At 32.0% G+C, this 21,829-nt stretch overlaps 1 protein-coding gene across 2 annotated transcripts in view; it reads left to right on the top strand.

Annotated features, from left to right (window-relative positions):
• LOC148604985 (glutamate receptor ionotropic, kainate 3-like) overlaps positions 1–21,829 on the top strand; it is a 58,529-nt gene that overhangs the window by 13,248 nt on the left and 23,452 nt on the right. For both annotated transcript variants that reach the window (XM_088550810.1, XM_088550811.1), the window contains exon 2: positions 19,988–20,128. In XM_088550810.1, coding sequence (XP_088406936.1) covers positions 19,988–20,128 — 141 coding nt within the window. The remainder of the gene's footprint in view (positions 1–19,987; positions 20,129–21,829) is intronic.

Genomic DNA, 21,829 nt, shown 5'->3' with positions numbered 1-21,829 from the left:
CCCTCACTTATCTTGCCAATAAGATCATGGATAGCTGGCATGTCTTGTCAATTCAGAGTATTTCATTTTTACCCCGAACGAGTGTTAACACGCTAATTTCTATGTGTTCTTGCATTCGATTAGTTTTGTAAAATGATTTTTAGGTCAACTGTACTATGAATGAAACGGAATATTAGGCCCCCTTCTTGATGACCCTAAAACAGAACCAATTTTATCATGTAGACTTTAAAGAAGGTATGTTATTCATCATTCTGTTTGAGAATTCTAGCTTTTGTATAACTTATTTACTTCCTTTTTGTGTAAATTAAAATGAATTCAATCATTTGTCTGTACAACTTAGTTATTTGATATCCTGGACAAATTTTGGCATTATTTTCATCTTGAAATAGAATGAGAAATATATGATAGGTTTGAAAAAAAATCTGACCTAATTTCAAGATTCATTGTTAACAAGTCACACGAGTACGGGTTAAGATAATTGCGCCAATTCTAAAATAAAAATTATTGAATGTTTTGTTCGCCAAATAAATAAATGAAAGAACAAGACAATTTATCAAAATATAAAGACACCTTCGTAGTTTATTATTCAGTTTATGACCAACGTATCTTAAAGGCCCACTTAAGCACCAATGAAATTATATACAATGTTTGTCCTGTTCTGTTTCTGAGGATATTTCTTAATGTCACTTTGCCATGTTAAATCGTCGGGAGAGTTGTTGATCGGATAAAATTGCAGAATATTCAAAGTATTTTAGGAAATTGATGTAAAATATTTAGTAAGAAGACATATTAAATCTCCACCTTATACCCGAAGAGATATGGTTGTCTGTGAGTCAATGCTTGATGACGCCATTAAATTCGCTTGTGTTTTAATAATTCACATTGCAATATGCCACTTATATTGGCATATGACCATATCAAAGGAAGTTATACAATCGAGCTTCATGTCAAGTGAAGCCAGGTAAAATAAGAACATCTCATGACAGACAACAAAACCTGATATTTAGTGGCTTCCTGGACATTCGATACGGACACAAAAATACCATATGTCTGCATTAGAACATTAGAACGATAATTTATCATTGTTTTTCCTTTTTCATGCTTTTTACTTCGAAAGCGAGAAAAATAGTACAAAGATAAATACATGAAATAGGTTAATTTAAATAAAAGAACAGGGAATTTGTTGTCCAGTTGTGTGTATAAAAAGTTTGCCCTAGTAGTTCCCATCTCCTACTCTCTATTGTATTTCTTCCCTTACAAAAAACAAAGGCAAAGGGAAATAACTATTATGGTAGATTTTTCTACCTATGATATCATTTCTTAACAACAAAACAAATTGTAGTTTTAGGCAAATATTTAGGTGTCAGTCCTTGTAAGAATCAGGCAGTGGGTGAAATTTCGTATAAAAAAAAACAAAACAAAAACAAACATCATTTTGTTTGTTTAATTTGACTTTTTGCACCATCAGAATCAAGAAAAACAGACATGATCTTCCATATCATGCTGGACCATTTAGTAACAATTACATTGTTATGCACTGAAAATGAATATTTCAAGGGCAGATAACTCTGTCAAAAACCTCATTTTTCTAACATTCTATTGAAAAAATTCCTGAGCATAGCCAGTGATGCATGGATTAAATAGTGTTATTTTGAAATAGAGAGAGTGTTTTTAACTTGTCAGATCGGTGGGGTTTTGACATGCATGTTTCTAATTTTTTCCACTTTGCCTAATTCTTACAAACACTTATATTTAATAGTTATTACCAATGAATTTAATCTGATGAATACAAAAATACCTATTTTATAAATATTGCCATATCGGTATGCTTCAGATTAAGTAACCTATCCAAAGCAGTGTAACAACCAATTGTATAGAAATATTTCAACCAAAATTATATTCCCGTCTATAGTACACGTGTTTCAAGGGGTAACCTTAGATTCAAATACATAAAATAATCATAATAATTAGAATATAAAGTAAAATCAAGTAATCAAAACCATTAATATTGAAGGAGTAATCAAAGGAACCAAGGTTATAGCGGTAATCAAAAGAATATAATCCAGAGACAAAGATCAGACATGGAAAACAGAACACACAACAAAGAACACAAAGCAACTAAAATCATACACACAAAGCAACCAAATATGTCAACCAAAAATTATATTTTAATTCCGCCTACTGTACACGTGCTTCAAGGGCAACCTTAGATTCAAATGCATAAAATTATCATAATAATTAGAATATAAAGTAAAATCAAGTAATCAAAACCAATTATATTGAAAGGGATAAAAAGGCCAACTGTCCTACCTATTAACATTAAGATTGTCTATCAAGCTCTTGAAATACATTTCTCTAAAATCAAATTTCATAATTCACACTTGCAATTTTGTGAAATCATGTATGAGCGTAAAATGTATAAGTTTTTAGTATCATTAATACTTTAAGTTTTGGACTTGTCGAAGAAAAATGATGAAAACATTAACAAAGTGCAGTGTGTTATTTTTCTGTAAACGTATAAATTTTAGCGGTTAATACTTCAAGCCGATTCTCTCGAGTAAACATATTCGCAGATATCAATGTACGCGGATTTAACAAAATTGTTACGTTGTAAAGTGTTAAATATCAGTTTCGGGGTACTATTTTTCGCGCGTTTATGTTAAACCCGAAAATAGCGAAAATTAGCGCGCCACGAAAATAAATACCTTTATATTGAACTGAATTGTCCCTTGATTTAACTTATACAAAATCACAATCGAGTCATTAGACTTTTATGGGATATAATCAGAACAAATGTCACGATTTCAATATGCTCATATGTACAATGCAGTTATCATGTCACGGTCAAATGTGAGTCGCATGCTTGCGTCTTTGATTCAACCTCCTTGACTTAATATTGTATGGGTTGTTTCCGGTTCTCCGTTTTCAGTCATTCTTCTTAAATACCTCTTTCACTATGGTGCATGTATTGAATCTTGAATCAAACAAGTAATCGTGTTACAATACATGTCGGTTTAGTTGTTTGGTTGGTTGCTTGGCTTTTGGTGGATGACTGTCTCATTGGAAATCCTACCTCACCCCCTATTTTTATCTTCATTTAAAAAAAAATAAATTGAAAAATGTTTTTTTTTATTTCATTTGATTTAAAAGTATAATATCTCTACGCAATATTAAAAAAGCGACAATATCAAATGAAACGTTTAATTGGTTAAAACAGTTTACGGAAATTGTTTCTTGTTGATATTTATTTAAATTTCGGCAAATTCTCATTAAAGTATGTAATGGAAATTAAATTGCTTCCCTCGAACTTTAACATTGCCAATTGCTTTATAATGTTATGTAATATTGAGAAGCGCTGATGACTTCATTACCTTATTCCGATGCATTGCAGTTAAAAGGAGAATATTGTGCTCTGTATAAAGTTTATTACATATGTCGTCGTATAAAAAAGCTGATTCACCGAAGCTTAAGAAATTCGTTTGCAAGACAAACCCGGTATTGCAAAAAGTACTACTTAATATAACGAAACAGAAAAACAAAGTACTCACAAAATACCAGGGCATTTCAGGTATTGTTTTATCATCAATTCAGGGGTTTTAAACTCACGATTCGTGTATCGAAGTTAAAGCCTCCGGTGTAATTTGACACCAACTTCCAGTCGTCTTGAAAATGATATCTTGCTATGTATAAAAACATTGATTTTCTGTGAAAATAAGTATTATATTAATCAAGATTCGTTAGTACTATGGATAAGGTATTTTGTAAGGGGATCATGATCCATGCTCCCAGGTTTTAGTGGAGTCCGAGTTGCTCATTTGCTTTTGTTACTTTGTATGTGTGATTTTAGTTACTTTATGTTCTTTGTTGTGTATGTCTGTTTTCCATGTCTGGTCTTTGTCCCTGGATTACATTCTTTTGATTACCGCTATAACCATGGTTCCCTTGATTATTCATTTAATGTTTTCACTGGTACAAAAAAAGAAGAGTAATTGCGTAGATTCACGATTCGTGTATCGAAGTTAAAGCCTCCGGTGCAATTTGACACAAACTTCCAGTCGCCTTGAAAATGATATCTTGCTATGTATATAAAACATTGATTTTCTGTGAAAATAAGTATTTTATTAATCAAGATTCGTTAGTACTATGGATAAGGTCTTTTGTAAGGGGATCATGACTGGTTTTGTTTACATTAAAACATTGTAGGTAGGTCAGGGAAAACACAGAATTAAATTATGATTATCATTAACCTGCGTTACCATCTATATTATTGTATTAGAATTGCATATTACCGATTGTGTTCGATCGACTAGTGACCAACTACAGAAAGGAGGAATTATAGGATAATGGTGCGACTGTACCTCGCATAAAGTCATGAGTTAATGAGTGTGTGGATATTGTTCAATGCACGAGTATTCATGAATAACCAATTGATAATCCTCTGTATTTTATAGATTTTCTACAAAAAATTTTATCAAGTTCTTGTGTTTTGCGGTTTTGTAGTCGTCCAAATATCAGTGACATATAGAAGACAACGTCACAAAAGAAAGACGTTGTGAAGTCAGCCTCATATCTTGTCCTACAATTAGAGATTGATGATAACGAAAAACTATCGACCAAACTTTAGGACAAAGTAAAGACTCTTCATTCAGAATTGTCAACTTTCCTTTCATCAGGGGCAACATCCCTTCAGCACCTGCGTATGGAGTTTTCATATCAACTCATATATTATACCAAAGCTTGGCAACTACGCAGACTTTTTGTATCGCCTAGACTTCTAACAATTAGGCTTCTGGAACGGGGTTATGTCGCTACAAGATTGAAGTCATCACTACAAAAGTTTTATGGTCGTTGTCATGAACTCGTGGATCGTTACGATCTTTTCATCCGCACCATGAAAACTGATTTGTTCAACGTGTCATAGTTTTCTTTTCCCCTTCCGTCTACCCCGGACTGAACTTTTTATCAGCAACCCCGTGGGTGTTTCTAGAAAAACAGAGGACGTTTACCCTACCGGTACACCTGGTCCATGCTCCCAGTTTTTAGTGCAGTCCGAGTTCATTCATTTTTGTTACATTGTATGTATTATTTTAGTTACTTTATGTTCTTTGTTGTTTGGTCTATGTCCCTGTATTAAATTCTTTTGATTTCCGCTAGAATCTTGGCTCCTGTGATTACTTTTTAGACAGGAAAGCCCGAGTGTAAAAATTCCTACTTTTATTTCACAGAAAATATTCAATTATACGCCACGACTTAGATCGTAAGGCCTAAACTTAAAAAAAAAATGAAACCGAGACGATCTACGTTTACAATGTCATAGGGAATAAAATACAATTACATATAAACTTTAATATAAGAAATGTAAGACACCATGAAATGTTTCGACAATATATTAGGTTAACCAAAACATACTTCCATTAACTTTTTTTTTCTAAATTGTGTAATCAGGACTTATTCTTAAATAACAGGAAAATACATAAGAGTGAAAAATGTGACCATTTCATCTCATCGACCTTTGAAGTGCGTAGAACAATATCGTTCAAAGATTATTTTTAACGCATTATATGATAGAATATCTCAAAGTTCAATACACAGATGACTTGATAAATGAAGAATGATACGATATATAAATTGCCAGTGGACAATTATACTGTTACCCTTCAAAGCAACAACAGAACTTTAAAATACTTTTTTCAAAGTCATCATTGTATTTTTATAAAAAACTGTAGGAGAGACATTGATCAACCACGTTTAGAATACTTTCTTTTTTTTAAGAAGATGGGGGTATTAGGGCAATATGTCTCACTTTATCAGCTGATGCCACTTCAAATTTTGAAGAAAAAAAAATGTTCTATCAACCGATTTTCAGAAAATTTGCATTTTTGTTAAGTATAAGATAGTTTAAGTGTAAAACAAATACTAAATTTTCAATATCAGCACAATTTGTCAAATACCAGCGTCCAGATTTATTTAAGTATAAAAAACTGTTGTATCTATATGCCATGTTTCGTGCACATTTCATAGGTGTAAAATATAATCTGGTGAGCGAATTAGCAATATATTTCGTGACAAGGGCAAGGATAAGTAGGAAAACAGGGAACAGCTTATATTCGCGTAGAACGGAATTCTGTTCTCATATTGTAGGGCGAGTACTTTCATCTATTTTGAAGATGATATTTTATTGCGATTTTCTTGTAAATGTAAATAAACGTGTAATAAAGAACAATAAACAAATTCTTTTAACCGATTTTTAGAAAATTTGCTTTGTTGTAATAATAATAAAAAAAAAAAAAAAACACACAAAACAAAGAAACAAACAAAATACAAAACAAAACAAACACACACAAAAAAACCCCTTAAAACACAAACAAACAAAAACACACACAAAAAAACAAAACACAAAACAAAGAACCAAAATCGTCACACACACATACACACCTTGAATAAAGTAAACTATCAAAACAAATAGTTTAGCACACAAAAAATAACAAAAAAAGTTCTCATTCCATTTAAACATACACACTGACGTAATGAAATTCTTTTAAAAGTTGACTGAGGTCTGTAACTGTTTTCAATTAAGATAAAAATTATTTTGTGCAAGGTCAATGCCTTGAATAAAGCTATCAAGCCTCAGACGCCGTAAAAGCTTACTGTTCAGGGTGTTGAACATCAGATCTGTATGTTATTTTTTAAAGTGGGAAGACTTGTCACATGACCAGTAATATTTAAATTTTATTTGTCCAGACTTAGTAAGAAACCTGATTTAATGCGGAAAATTTGTAATGATTATACAATGTATGCATGTTTTGATTGATTGATACAAAGATAAACATGTTTAAACAGAAGGCATAAAAATCAAATACCAAGAAATATGGTAGTCCTTTTCTACCATTTTATTACAATACCGATCTATTCATGGCATTTCCTCACTTCTTTTTCATTAACCAAATGGAAAATGTTTCACCAAACGATACGAGTTCACATGGTAGAGTAACAATTGGAGTAAATGGACCAGAAGACAGCCTTAGGATGTTTGTAGACATTTAATAGGCTCCTTCTGCTTTTAGTCGATTCTTTGCCAATATTTGATGTAATTCTAAGATATTGCTTTAATTTCTTGTACTTTAAAATAATGATTTTGGACTTTTGAAATCGATTATAGGGTCTTATTGCGATGTAATAATCTTGAAAGCTCATAAAAAAGCTCATGAAGTCAGCAGTTTGATTTTCTGTGATTGCATGCGGTTGTGAATGATGTTTGTTGCACAATATACATTTGCTTTGCTGTTATAATATAGGAAGCAAAAATGTTGTTACACAATGTAATCTTTACTATGACAATAAGAAAAAGAAAATGACATTGTTATTTTATAAAATAATTTGCTATGGTGCTAAAGATTTGGAAAGTTGCTACCATTAACAAAGAACTTTGCTTTGGTAATGTAAATAGAGAGTGGCGATTTTGCAACCATGTCTGACTAACGCCTTTGTTCTTAATAAATTCGAAAATAAAAAAAGAAATTAAGGCGAGTAAACGAAATTTATGGATACAGTATTTGGACTGACAAATGCATCATCGTCCATATTTCATGTATCCATATATATATTATTAAATACAATAAAACTGTTTCAATATATTTATAATATTATATTCATATTGGATAATAAGTACGAGAGACAGGCAATGGGTAAAAACGGAGTTCACACCCTGAAAAATGTAGCCGTTGTGCATGATAAAATGTTGGACGGTTATAGTGTGAATGGAAATATTACACCATATAAGCGATTCAATACTCAGACACCTTTCACCTAGGCTGTCAAACTCTCAATATCTTAAGCTTTGAAACAAAGCAATAGACTGACTCGCCTGGGAGACAAAACTTTACAGCTGTGAGGTTTCCGTGAAATAAATACTCCATTTAGCATAAGAATCATTGTCAAGTGGAAAATATATTAATGGGCCTTTTTGCGTTTTTAAGGATTCTGGTTTTGTTTTGGTTGATGCGTGTACTGTTTATATTTTTATTGTTAAGTCTGTGATCGAAAACAAACAATTGAATAGGTTCATGTTTTGTCTTTGATAAATAGTTCTAACTGTAAACCGTAGACGTAAGGTATCGAACTGTTAAGTATCAGTCTTTATGAAAATCAAACAGAGGGTGATTTATGCATGTCAAAAATCCACCAAATTCTGTTTTATTTCTTGTTCAGAAACAACATAGACCATTTCAGTCTTAGCATTTCATTTGGGTGTTGCGCTTTTGAGATAAAATTTATATAGATTGTACATGAAATAAGCACTTTGCAAGAGTTATCGTTCTTGATTTGATTTGATTGGGTTGAGTTTGGTTGTAGGTTAAAGTGTAGTTTACTAAAAAGTACAGATCTAAATATAGAAAAGATCATTGTCACATAAAAATATGTCAAAAATTGAAATTTAATCCAAGAGACTAAAATATACGTAACGAAGTCTATGTTTATATAATTAAACATGAACATTAACTGGAACTGTACTGAGAATAAGTCACATGCAATTTGATTTTCATTTTAAACTTGAAATAAAATACGGCAAATGAATTTTCCCCTGGTTTAGACTTGTTTGTTTTGAGCTCTTCGTGTATTATATTATTGATGATATGCTACAAAGTTTGTGTAGGTTAAACAACGTAAGGGAACTTGGATAATTGACTTTAACAAAATTCTGATTATAACAGAAAGCGAGAAATTTATACTTCCATGAATATATCATTCTTAAGGTAAACAAACTGTGATCAGATATTCGTAATGTACAGAACTAATAAATTGGCGCCAAGGTCTTATACAAACTTTGTACACATGTTAATTTTAATTTCTGCGGCTGTTTTAAAATATTTAAAATGTCAATTGTAAGAGATATCGCCATGATAAATATATCCTTATAGATTTGTGTCTGTGTTTAATTGACATTTCATGCACATGACGTCAGTTTCATGTACCAAGATAATACTTAAATGCACTTTTCTGGAGAAAGACTGTCAGTATCTGCATATCTTTTTCCAACTAGACAAATTTAGTATCTCCCATGTTAAAGTACATAATCTCGATATTGGTCTTTGGGGTCTTTATCGTTATCGCAAATGTATTCAAGTTACAATGAAGCAACATGAACATCTAAATCGGACCTTACCTTAAATAAATCGATTCAATATAAAATTATCTGAACGATAAGTGACTAAAGACGTTAACAATTATAGAAAATATATCTGAATGACGTTAAATAATTTTATGTTTCTTCGAATTTAACGAATTTATAGCACATTGCGTGACTTGCTTACTTTATCGCAGACCGCTGTAACAACATTTCAATTTATTTCTATAGAAATCGTTTAAAGGTTTTTTTTTGTGACAACTCGTCGCATTAGTTTTTCGACTGTGATTAAAACCGTCGTGGGAGACATTATGTCGCAATACTTATTCTACTGAATAGTTTTTGGGAATGCAGTTTTAAATCATTGGTATATTTATTTAATTTAATACCGATCTCCTATTACGTAGGGCTGTTATTTCAAATCAAACAGTTCAACTTCTCGACAAGAAGTGCACCTGGTCTTATACACTATAGACGAAAGCACTTAGTCACAAAACAAGCACTAACTTTGACTTCAAAAACAGAATGCCAACAAAGGGTAGGAAAGTAAAAGAATATAGATGATAAACCTGTCATCAATATTAAAAAAAAAAAAGAAAATGTCTTTATTGTTAATGAATACACACCAAACTTGTTGACAAAGTACTTTAATGGTCTGAGAAAGAAACTATTTTCTCTAAAGAAAAAAACTCGAACAACATAATTTTCATTCCTTAAACCTTAAACGAGAAGTCCATGTCTAAACTATCATGACATTTTGGTTAAAAACATAAACCGAATGTATCTTTTCAAGAGAATTTAGCATTACGAGTAACACAAGACAAAAACAGCATTTACCATAAGAAATAACACAGATACGTATGAAAAAAAACGACCGAAAAAAATAATATTGAATTTCGGCTTACACAAAAAAAATGTTTAAGGAGTTGATTTTAAGAGCATTTATTCATTAATTTTGTTTGTTTCAAAGTTCGATAAGGAGCCTTTTTATCTCTTTTTAATGGACTTTGTAGATATTCCTTGTTTCAACAGGTAAATTATTGAGCTTACTTTCCTGAACTTCCGGGTACGAGAATGTAACATTATACAAGTTTACACTTCATTGGAAAGCTCTGATACAGATACTAGATGAGCTCAGCAAGTATTCATGCTGATTGTTCCTATAAAGAACGAATTATCGGATTCACTAATTGGTATTTTCTTTGGCGAACAAAAACTCCAATTTAGGTAGTAATAAACACTTTTCAATATTGGAATTAGAACAAGACTGAAATTCCATTACACTTTTAAGCTGAATTGAAACAGTAGTTAAGGGAAATTCAAATAAATTAAATAATCAATTTAAGACAACTACCCACAAAATTTAGGTATAACACCCTTTAAGTGTTACAAGGAACAAATAAGTTAGCGAAACTATTTGCATTTACGCGATAAAATATTTATCAAGGAATAAGCAGGTTGGTTTTCCTCATTTAGACAAATCATGTTCAGAATTTGTGTTCTGTACTTTCAGGTCGCTGACAGTAAATTCGAGTCTTGATGACATAATATTCTAAAATTGTCTGTACAATGACTTTGAACAACGGTTTATATATATGTACAATTAGGGAAACTATTTGAAAATATCAGACACACCAAAAACATAACCAGTGTTAACACTATAGGAATGTTATAAAAAGTTTGCGATAAAAATCATGTTAAAGGCAACGTTTTTAAAGTCTCATGTTAAAGTATGAGTCTTCTTTGTGTATGTATAAATTGCGCTAGTTTGATGTTTACCTTAAATTAATTGCTAATGGAAATAAATTTAACTCCCTGCATGATATTTTTCAATGTTAATACTGCAGAGTCCGATTGTAGCATTCGTGAGTGAGTTGTACGGTACATTTGTTTAAAGCTTCTCATTAAGATTATTTTTGCATAAGTATTGACAGGGATTAATTTGATTTGATTACAAAATAATAACGGACCAATTGAATGTTTTGTAAAAGTTTGTAAATTTTTTTTTTAATAAAAAAAGAAATATAAATAGTGTCATATTTAAAACGTCATTATACTGATGCACTTTGTTTAATAAAAAAAGTAAAACCTGTACCAACGGAAGTTTGAATGTTATTAAACATTTTAACTGACTGCTTTTTATATGGGACACTGTGGCTTCATCTGCTTGGTCCTCTATCCGAATAATGGCATTAAATATTATGTTATCAGACGATTCCATCGGGCTTATGGAATCTTTATGTTAACGCCACAAATGAAGTTAATGTATAATAAAGTGTGTCAGGACGATATGCAGACACTGCCTGTTGTGATTTAATATGATTATGCTTCTAAGCTTTCTTTGAGTTTTCTGGTGTAAATGATGAAAATATATATGAAAAATGAACAATGAATAACTACACTGTTTATACTATGAGAACTATTTGTCTTGTATTTTTGTTTAAGACAGGTTAAACTCATATGACCCATTGGTATTAAATTTCAATGGTTACGAATTTAAGAGTAATCAAGGGAACCAAGGTTATAGCGGTAATCAAAAGAATGTAATCCAGGGACAAAGACCAGACATGGAAAACAGATAAACACAACAAAGAACATAAAGTAACTAAAATCAAACCTACAAAAGAACAAAAGCAAATGAGCAACTCGGACTCAACTGAAAACTGGAAGCATGGACCAGGTGCATCGGTAGAGAAAGCGACCTCTGTTTTTCTAGAAACGCCCGCCGAGTTGATCATAAAAAGTCAAGTCCGGGGTAGACAAACGAGGAAAGGAAAACTATGTCCCGTTGAATAAATCAGTTTTCATGGTGCATATGGATACACCATTACGATCCACAAGTTCATGATGACGACCATAAAACTTCTGTAGTGATGACTTCAGTCTTGTAGCAACATAACCCTGTTCCAGAAGCCTATTTGTTAGAGTTCTAGCGCGATACAAAAAGTAGTTTCGGCAAGCTCTAGCATAACGTATGAGTTGTGATATGAACACTCCATACGCAGGTGCTGAAGGGATGTTGCCACAGATGAAAGGGAAGTGGACAATTCTGAATGATAAGTCATCACGTTTGTCGTAAAGTTTGGTCAATAGTTTTCCTTTACCATCGATTTCTAAGTGTAGGTCAAGATATGAGGATCACTTCTCAGTGTCCGTAGTATCCTTTATCTCAAGTTCTTTAGGATAGATGCGATGTATTCAATCCCCGAAATTAGGATTGTTTAAAGATAATACGTCATCCATATAGCGGAAACTGAGATCAAAGGATCTAGTCAAACGATATTCTTTCTTTCGGATCAGATCAGCTATGAAGTCAGCCTCATAAGAATAAAGGGATAGGTCAGTAAGTAAAGGAGCACAATTTGTTCCCATTTGAATGCCGACCATTTGTTGAAAAACACGTCCACCACACTAGACAAATATGTTGTCGATTAAAAATTCCAGCATTTTGTAAAATCTTCCTCTGAATATTTGGAAGATGATTTGGTATATGATATATAATGTTTTTAAGTCGGGATTTTAACCGAGTATGTGGAATAGAAGTATACAGTGTAGAAAAAGGTTTTAATGTTATTATATTCAGATTTTAGTCTTGAATTGATAGTCTCCAAAAATCTTTCGACTTTTGCAGGATCCACATTGAATTAATATCACTACGGGAGTAACAAGTGTTATGGTAGGACTGCAGACCCTCTTTGACAGTTGTGAGTATAGAAGTTAAAAGTTTTGAAAGAGGTTTGGTGGTACATTTTGCAGATCCAGCTATGAAACGTTGTTTATATGCATTCTTGTGGAGTTTAGGAATCCAGTACATAGACGGTAAATCACAATCATCGTCTTTGGTAGAGAGACCAAAAGAGGATAGCACAGATTTATGGTTTTTTACAATCTCTTCTTTGGAGAGTGTGGTAGCAATATAGGACTTATTACTTCTATAATTTTCTACGTCTATCTCTGGTTATAAACATTGGATGCAGGCAAAAACAATGTTGTTTTGGGCTTTGTCTGCTGATACGACAACATATTTTCATATATAGTAGACAATGTTTTTGCTACATCGGGGTCTTTGAAAACTGATGTTTGCCTTGGCACTCATTGACTGACCTACATAAAACTTTCATTCGTCCTCACGGCCTTTAATCACTCTGACAGAGAATCTATGTCTTCTTGTTCTCGTTTTATCCATTTCCTTGCATAGTCCTCGACGGCATCCATAAGAACTTTAAAGTTATAATTCCAATTTTTGGAGCGTGGTTCACGGTACTTGGGACCTTAAATAATGATATTACGCAGAGATTCGTTTTCGATGATGGTTAAATCTCCAGTAACGACGTGACCAGAAGGACCATATTTGAATGGAGAACTTTTGCAAGAACAGTCAGGTGGTTTAGCCTTGAAGACCTCAATCTCGAGGTTCTGCAATACATTTTTATAATTGAAAATTTTGGATGCAATGGGTTAAGTATAGGAATATGATATAATTGGTATGGATTTGTCTTTGTAATATGGCGGAATTTTGTTGGTAACGTTTTTGTGATGGAAGATGTTAGCCAAATTAGTTGCATCTATACCTTTGTTGACAAACGGTAGTGGAAGAAATGATCGTTTTTCTTCATCTTTACTTTTTACACAAACTGGTTTAAAAAGTCTGTGGAAACAAGTCTGTATAATGGTGAGGTGGGGTCAGAAACAGTAGTGTCAAGACTTGATTTGTAAGTCCAAGAGTTTTTTGTATGAAAGGAAGGAGACCATCTATGGAGACATCATGTAACTTAGGTGACGTATAGTGGCGATGGCCATGACTCCTTTCCCGTCTTAGATTTTTGTCAAATAAATTCATCACTTTTATGCTATTGTTATATTGGCTTGAAAGGTTTCCTATACTTTTGATGTTGTCATTGCATCCGTAAGGTATTGCAGTACTCCTCTCTTTCCCTACGATAGTTTTTACTTAGAACGGGACTGTTCGTAGGATGGTAATTTTTTTTTCTAAAATACGAACTTTCATAGAGAGGATTGAATTATCTTGTTGATTAAAGTGTTGATAAACTGTCGGGAATTAGGTGGTGATAATTCCCGAACGATGACCGCACATTCTTTTCTTTTATCGTTCATTGCGTTTCTCCGACATATACTAAACTACACAAGTTGCATTCTAATCCATATATTAAGTTTGTTGATTTGAAATTTAAGTCATCGTGACTTAAACGATGAATAGTCAAAGAACAAAGTAAATCCCGTGAGATTTTACGATAAAATGACGTCATCTACCTTTGTAAATAGTTTCCATATTCAGGATATCTTTACTTGTCTACCAATACTTCAATTAACAAGAACAACAATGTCCTGAAATCTAGAAAAGGTATACCATCGAAAACTAAGTTCACCATCATGCGAACAATAAATAAGATACTGAACCAGTAAATTACTGAACCGATGCATCTGATCTAATAATCCTCCTAGTATTTGATGTTTCTTGTTTACGTTTGTTTTTATGTATGTGTTATTTTGATTATATCATGTGTCTATTTCCCTTGTCTTGTTTTTTGCCGAATGGTGTTTGTCTTTGCTAAAATCATCTCTAAGTGTAATAACTTGCAAGTCTTATGACAAATAATCACTGATAAAAATTCTGCAGGGTTGAAAATTCATCATCTTTATCTCTATTCAACGTATATATGACACATTACATAAGATGGTAAACATACTTCATTAATCAAGCCGTAAATAGATTCAAAAAAAAAAAAAAAAAAAAAAAAAAAAAAAAAAAAAAATAATAATAACGGATTTTTATAAGTCGACCACTTAAATATACAGACAATACCAGTGGTAAAGTGATTTATGCTGTTGAAAAAAATCTACCAAGCAAACGATGCTTTTTTAGTCTACAAATGCTGTGTTTTCACATAACGATAATCATTTCTGTATGTACCGTTGAGAAAAGCATACTTTATCTCCCAATAAATCCAACCAAATCAAACAAAATCAAGAACAGTAACTCATGCAAAGTGCAAATGTCATGTACAATCTATATAATTTTTGTCTTAAAAGCGCAACAAACCAAATGAAAAACTAAAACTTATTATGTGACCAGTAACTATTCCTAAAATAAAAATAAAATTGAATTTGGTGGGTTTTTGACATGCATGAATCACCTCCTGTCTGATACTTAAATGCTGGACATTCTAAATTCCATATCAACTGCGACAGGATTAAGTAACAATTCTTGTCAAAACGTTGAGGTTATGCAACATGTGCAATGTCTATTTGTTTATTGCTCCCCAGACAGATAGTGACCACATTTGTAACCATAAATGAAGAACATAGCACTAATTACAGTTTCGTTGGGCCACGCAGTCGTTGTTTATCGTCGCAGCATCTATTTTGTGGGTTTTCTCCACTTTTCTGTCTGTACTCATCAGGATAGGTGATATTCGCGGTTTCAATTATATGAACCTACTACAACATCCAGACACTAGTAAAGTCATGTAGCAATATATGATTACAATTGCTATATCATTGTTTTTAAGTTAAGTTAAAATGTTTGTTTGGTCTTCCCAAATTAGTCAACTGCTTTGTCATATTATAAGTGTGTTGTATATTTGTATTTAATACTGAATCAGTTAACAATTCCTTTTCGTTTTATTTTGAAGTCATTTCGGCAATTTTTAGACTCATCTTTTGTCTACCCGGGACTTGACTTTTTATGAGCAACTCGGTGTTTCTAGACAAAAACAGACGACGCTTACCTTACCGGTGCAACTGGTCCATTCTACCTAGTTTTAGTGGAGTCCGAGTTGCTCATTTACTTTTGGTACTTTGTAGGTATGATTTTAGTTACTTTATGTTCTCTGTTGTGTATGTCTACTTTCCATGTGTGGTCTTTGTCCCTAGATTACATTCTTTTGATTACCGCCATAACCTTGGTTCCATTGATTACTCTTATCATGTTAAGTATCTAAACATTTAGTAGGCGATTAGGAATCATAGATAAGAAAAGGGGATGTCTGACCAAAGGGGATGGGCACATCGTCATGTCTTAATGTTATTCTTTTATTTGATTCTTCTTTTTTAAAGAACAACAAGCGTGTACGCCTCGTCGGTTCTTAACCCGCTTTTATTAAAAATCATTATTAAGAGTAAACAGATGCCCTCGTATTATTTTTTGATTTTTAATTAAGGATTTGATATAAATACCACAAGCCATTAAGTATCAGTCGCTGTAAGAATCGGGCAGTGGGTGAAACATGATATGATAAAATTCTCCACTTTGAATGTTTAATTTTACTAGATCAAAATAAAGGAGAATGAAAATATTTCCATATAATTTGGGTACGTTGGGTTATTTTATTGAACTCAGTCAAAAATCTCATTTTTCTACCATTCTATTGAATATTGAACAAATCAAGTAATGTAGATATCAAATTATGGTCTTTTCAAATAAAGAAAGCATCCTTCAGTGAAATAATTTTGTCAGTTCGGCGGGGTTTTAACTTGCATGTTTCTGATTTGTATCATTTTGCCTTATTCTTACAAAAACTTACACTCAATTATACAAACACAAGACTTAAGTAGTATTTTTAACAGAATTTTAAAAATTAAGCCTGATTCATTTAAGCATTTAGCTTTACTTTCATCTTATTCACACCATGGATACACTTTTATTGTTTATACATATTTCATGAATAAAACTATTCTCAGGACGGTATATTATGCAATTCACAATATTCTGACAATATCTAAATTGAAAAATTTATTCTGATTTGCCACAAAACAATTGTTACCTATCACGATCAAGGAAGGAGTTATGATATAACGATACTTTTGAGATTTCAGATGAACAATCACATAAAAAATTTGTGTTTGCAGGTGAACCTTTTTTTCTTTGAAAGATTATGATTATGTGCATGATGTACATTGTTGCTTTAATATGTCTCGAAAAAAAAAATATATATATTTTCGAGACATATTAAAGGAACAAAAACATATAACGGACTTCTAAAAATGAAATGGCAGAATGGCAGATGCATCTTCTGAAACTTGATCGATTATGAGTTAGTTGCTTATATTTCTGATCTTTGGCACTAATTTCGTACAAGGTGAAAAGGATGAAAATATTAAAAGCCATTTAGCGCAATAATAGAAACGAAATTTCGAAAGTTTTATTTCTGAATAAAATTTTATTCAAATGACTAACAATTACAAACGCTATTTATGACCAACACAACAATTAACTTTTAAACTTTTTAATCACGCTTGTTGTACACGTCCCACAGATTCATTGATTTGATTTAGAAATCAATAAAGCCTAACTTAAAAAAATATGTACGTCCCCTTCATAAATTTTATACATAGTTGTATGTTGTACTACAACCCAAACTACTTTTAATATGTTAGTATGGTTGTATCGTGTTAGCCTCTTGAGGGAGAAGGCGTGGTTGCAATCGCCAACCGCAATTAGTTTATAAATAGTAGTTGCTTCTTCTCCATCAAGCATTCGGGCACATATATGATAGACTTGACTCAGGTCAGAATAAAAAGTTAGTGTACCTGCGGGGTGTCTCTTCTGTGAGCTATTAAAATAGTAAATCTGAGATGTGTTTGAAAAAACTGTGGACTGATTTTGAAGTTTTATGAGCCATATGGTGAAGTAAAATAATTTCTGTAAAATTCGTTATCAGTAGTGTACTTTAACCTAGTAACTTTATATTGTTACAACAGTTCGCATTTCAATTAAGTAAGAAAAATATTAAGTTCTCACCATGATATAACTGTTGCCTAAACTGAATTGTTACGCTCGGTTGAATCAAGAATTTCCAAATTTCGTTGAAGGTTTCTTAATGCACTTAGCCATTGTAAACCTTGTTGTTCGAATTTGACCATAAGTCATCTTCAGAATAATGCACTTATAAAGGACTTTATTTAATAAATATATATTTAAGTATTATTCTTTGTAAGAAACATGCACATTCTGTTATATATGATACACATAAAAAAAAACGCTACACATTTTTATTTCTGTTATTAAGTTGTTTTGTGGGTCTACATGATGAAATGTGTTATCAATCATTCCAATATGTCTGCCCTTAGGAGACTAATCCACATAGAAAATCCAATAGGTTCTATTTTATTTAAGTGTCATTTACAGAATTATCTCCCTTACAGTTTTTATTTCCCGAAAACAAGGTTGTATGAAAAGAACATGTTAATGTCTGTTTACTATAACATTTTAAACAAAATATCAAAAATAAAAAAAAATATACAGGTTTTCTAACCATGAATCACATTTTGTATGATTCTTATCTGGAGTGCTACTGAAAACACAATGACTAACTTGGACTCAACGTTGTAACGACCATAGTTTGAAAAGTACTGTAAAACTGTCAAACTACTTTAAATGCAGATGTTACGCATGGAATTTGCACTTAGTAAAGTCAATATCAAAAACAAATTATCAATTATGATATCTAACAATTAAGGCGTTGTTATGTAATAGATAAGGATTGAAAATGAGATAAGTGATCCATCTGGTACATGTAGCATGATAGGGGTTTAAAATCGATAAGTCGATACTTAATTATTTTTATTATCACATCATCTCTTAATCGTGAAGAATCATGTGTCGGTTTCACAAAAAAGTCGTAAATGTCACAATCCTATTTTAGTTTATGACGTCATTACCTACGATCAACTTTACACTTACGACTTTTTGTGAAATCAAGACCATATGTAGAACAATGTGGTTCCCATCAAATGGTGAATTTGCCTTGACTACTAGTATGTACTTAAATCCAGCATAAAGAATTGTGTTCATCCCCGACCTGTATAATAAATTATTTTTGTTTAATGTTCGTTGCAAAATTTGTGGCCCAAATCACATAAAATATAAGTAACGAATTTATCTAGTTTTGTTCCTTTCTTAAATATGTTGTTAGTACCCATTGAATAGTCCTGTTGATTATATAAAAAAAACAACTAAAATATATCCAAATTATGCAATTTGTTAAATCTTTATTCTTGCTCTTGATATCACCGACTTCCTTATTGGTGCAATAAACTCTATAGGACAAGGTGACATTAAAAAGGAAATTGTTCCTTTACTTTCGTGATGACACGGAAAATCGCTCTACTCAAATGGCCATCAATAAATATTTACGGAAACCATAATCATTACTTGATAAAATTGCAAGTGTTTGCCTTTGCTTAACACATATGATAAGAAATGACTTCACATTAAAGTACATTGTTTCCGGTCACGTGTCAAATAGAATAAGTTGTCTGTTATGGACCTGATATCCGATTTACATCATTATAAAGTTTGATTTTGTGTTGTTTCACACTGTGTCCCATGGTGTTACTTGAAATGTAAAAGGGAAATAGGCGCAATATGAACATTTGTATACATCAAATGTAAACAGTGATGCTCTCCAGTCATGCAGTACGCACCCGCTGAACCTAACTTTTTTGAGCACTTTTCTATCCATCGAAACCATGTCATTCACTAGGTTAATGCATTGTGAAGATACCATTCCACATCACGATCGTTTTAGAAAGAAACATTTCTCCTAAGGTTGACTGTGACTTAACCAGTCGCTAAAGGGTATTCTTCTTTAATTGTTAAACCATCAAAGATTTAGTTCATGCCATTACTTTGTATTTTGATTTTTTTCTTAAAAAGGAACATGTAAGATTTCGCTGATATTCACCAAATTTCCATATATATCTTCTTTTTAAACTGTGTTTGGTCCAATCCGGTCTCAGTTGTGGTTTTCAGTAGACGAGATGTAAAGAAAAATATGGGTACAAATAATAACTATAAAACATTGATCTTTGAATAGTCTTATGGTTCTTTTTGTGTTGCAGGAATAATTCACGATTCTTGTTCAACATGGATTGAATTCAACATATCTTACATCTATAAATATCCTAACGATAACTCAGAGATAATATATGAATGTATAGATGTTCCTCAAAGTGACATGTACTTTGAGAAAATAGCAAAAGGTAAGTACAAAATGTTTTGACATTTTTCCGTTATTAGTTTGTTTGATGTAAAACAATGTAATAAATTCAGAATTAACAAAAAAAAAAAAAAAAACAAAAAAAACAAAAAAAACAAAAAAAAAAACAAAAACAAAAACAAAAAAAAATGATATTACTTTGATATGTCTTTAAATTGATCATAAACTTGATAACGACTTTACAACGAACGCAGAAATTTACAGCAATATCGCGTAGCAGTGTTGATTGGATGGTCATGCGGTACTTCGTCCCCACTTTCCTCCCCCTAGGCCACCGCCTCCTTCCCTCCTGACCACCGATTCCCGACTTCTTTCATTTACCCCCGATTATTCTTTCTGAATATTATCCCCGCTTCCCATGTTTTTCACTCCCCGTTCCTTGCTTCATCGCGACCAACGTTCCCACCCCTTCAACCACTGATCTCCGTACCCTTTACCCCGGTATCCCTATCCCCATCTAAGTAGTAGTTAACCTCCTAACTTTGATTTTCATAATTTATTGTTATTTTTACATGTTTTTAGTGCAACCTCTTCTATTGCAATGATAAAATGAACAAACGAAGACAAAAAGGAACAGAACCGCAATTACCTTCCAAATATAAGTCAAAATATATCCATCACTTTGATGGTTTCTCTTCGTTTAAGAATTTTTTCGAATAATATTTTAAACACACACACGTTTGTTCTTACGTAACTAATGTATTTTGGAATCTTATGTAAAATAATAGTATTCCCCTGAGATAGATAAGAAAATGTCATCATGATAATGCTGTTATTTGATATCCCTGTGTGGTGTATTAGAATAGAAATGAGAAAAAGTAACAAGTACTGACCAGACAGAATGAAAGTGTATACATAATAGTTTCTTTCTCGTCTAAGAATCGGGCAAATGTGTAGAAGGTGTGGAAACGCAGAGATTTTATTGCATTAACCAAATATTTATACCTGATAACTTCTAGAAATAATCATCAAAGTGTTTGTAAAATTTGCCATTTGGTACTTAAAAATAATCGAGATTATTTAACAGAATAGGCGTCGGAAAGAATAAGAAGTACATTAAAAAGTAGTTCAAATGTTCACTGATTGGGTAACCCTCCTTTTGAAACGGGAAAATAGCAGACACACAATTCTTTGATTGAAAAAAAAAAAAACAAAACATAACGATTCCGGTCTTTAAGGAATGACTGTTATATTTTTGGTCTATGAAGAAATAACCTGGTTCACGTGGCGTAGCAAGTTAGTGTTAAGTGTGCACCACGGGCATTTGGGATATTACACAAAGTTGGAAAAAATATAACATTCATTCCTTATAATTTATTTTAGCATCAAAATTTAACGAGTTAATCATCGAAAAAGGTTGATGAAGTCACAGTCAAAAAACAAAATTTGGTCTATAAGATGAAAGACAAACATTTTTTATCTTATCAGAAAGCATGTTACATCTGGAACTAAATCACTGAATAATATAAAAATAAAAGGCAGAGTTGTATGACCAGATGGAAAAGAAAATGACAAGTGTTTTCCAAAGAATATACAAATAAAACTAAAATTGATAACATACATTATTCAGACATTTGAATAAGGATTAAAAAAAAAACAAACAATCATAATATATGCTAACAGCTTACTATCAACTGAAAATGTTCAATCCATATGTTTGCATTTTCCTCAATTCCAAGATTTC

The sequence above is a fragment of the Perna viridis genome, chromosome 10 (assembly GCF_037379345.1).
Source record: "Perna viridis isolate PV_CMFRI_1.1 ecotype Kerala chromosome 10, ASM3737934v1, whole genome shotgun sequence".
NCBI lineage: Eukaryota > Metazoa > Mollusca > Bivalvia > Mytilida > Mytilidae > Perna > Perna viridis.
This window is presented reverse-complemented; position numbering and strand designations above follow the sequence as displayed.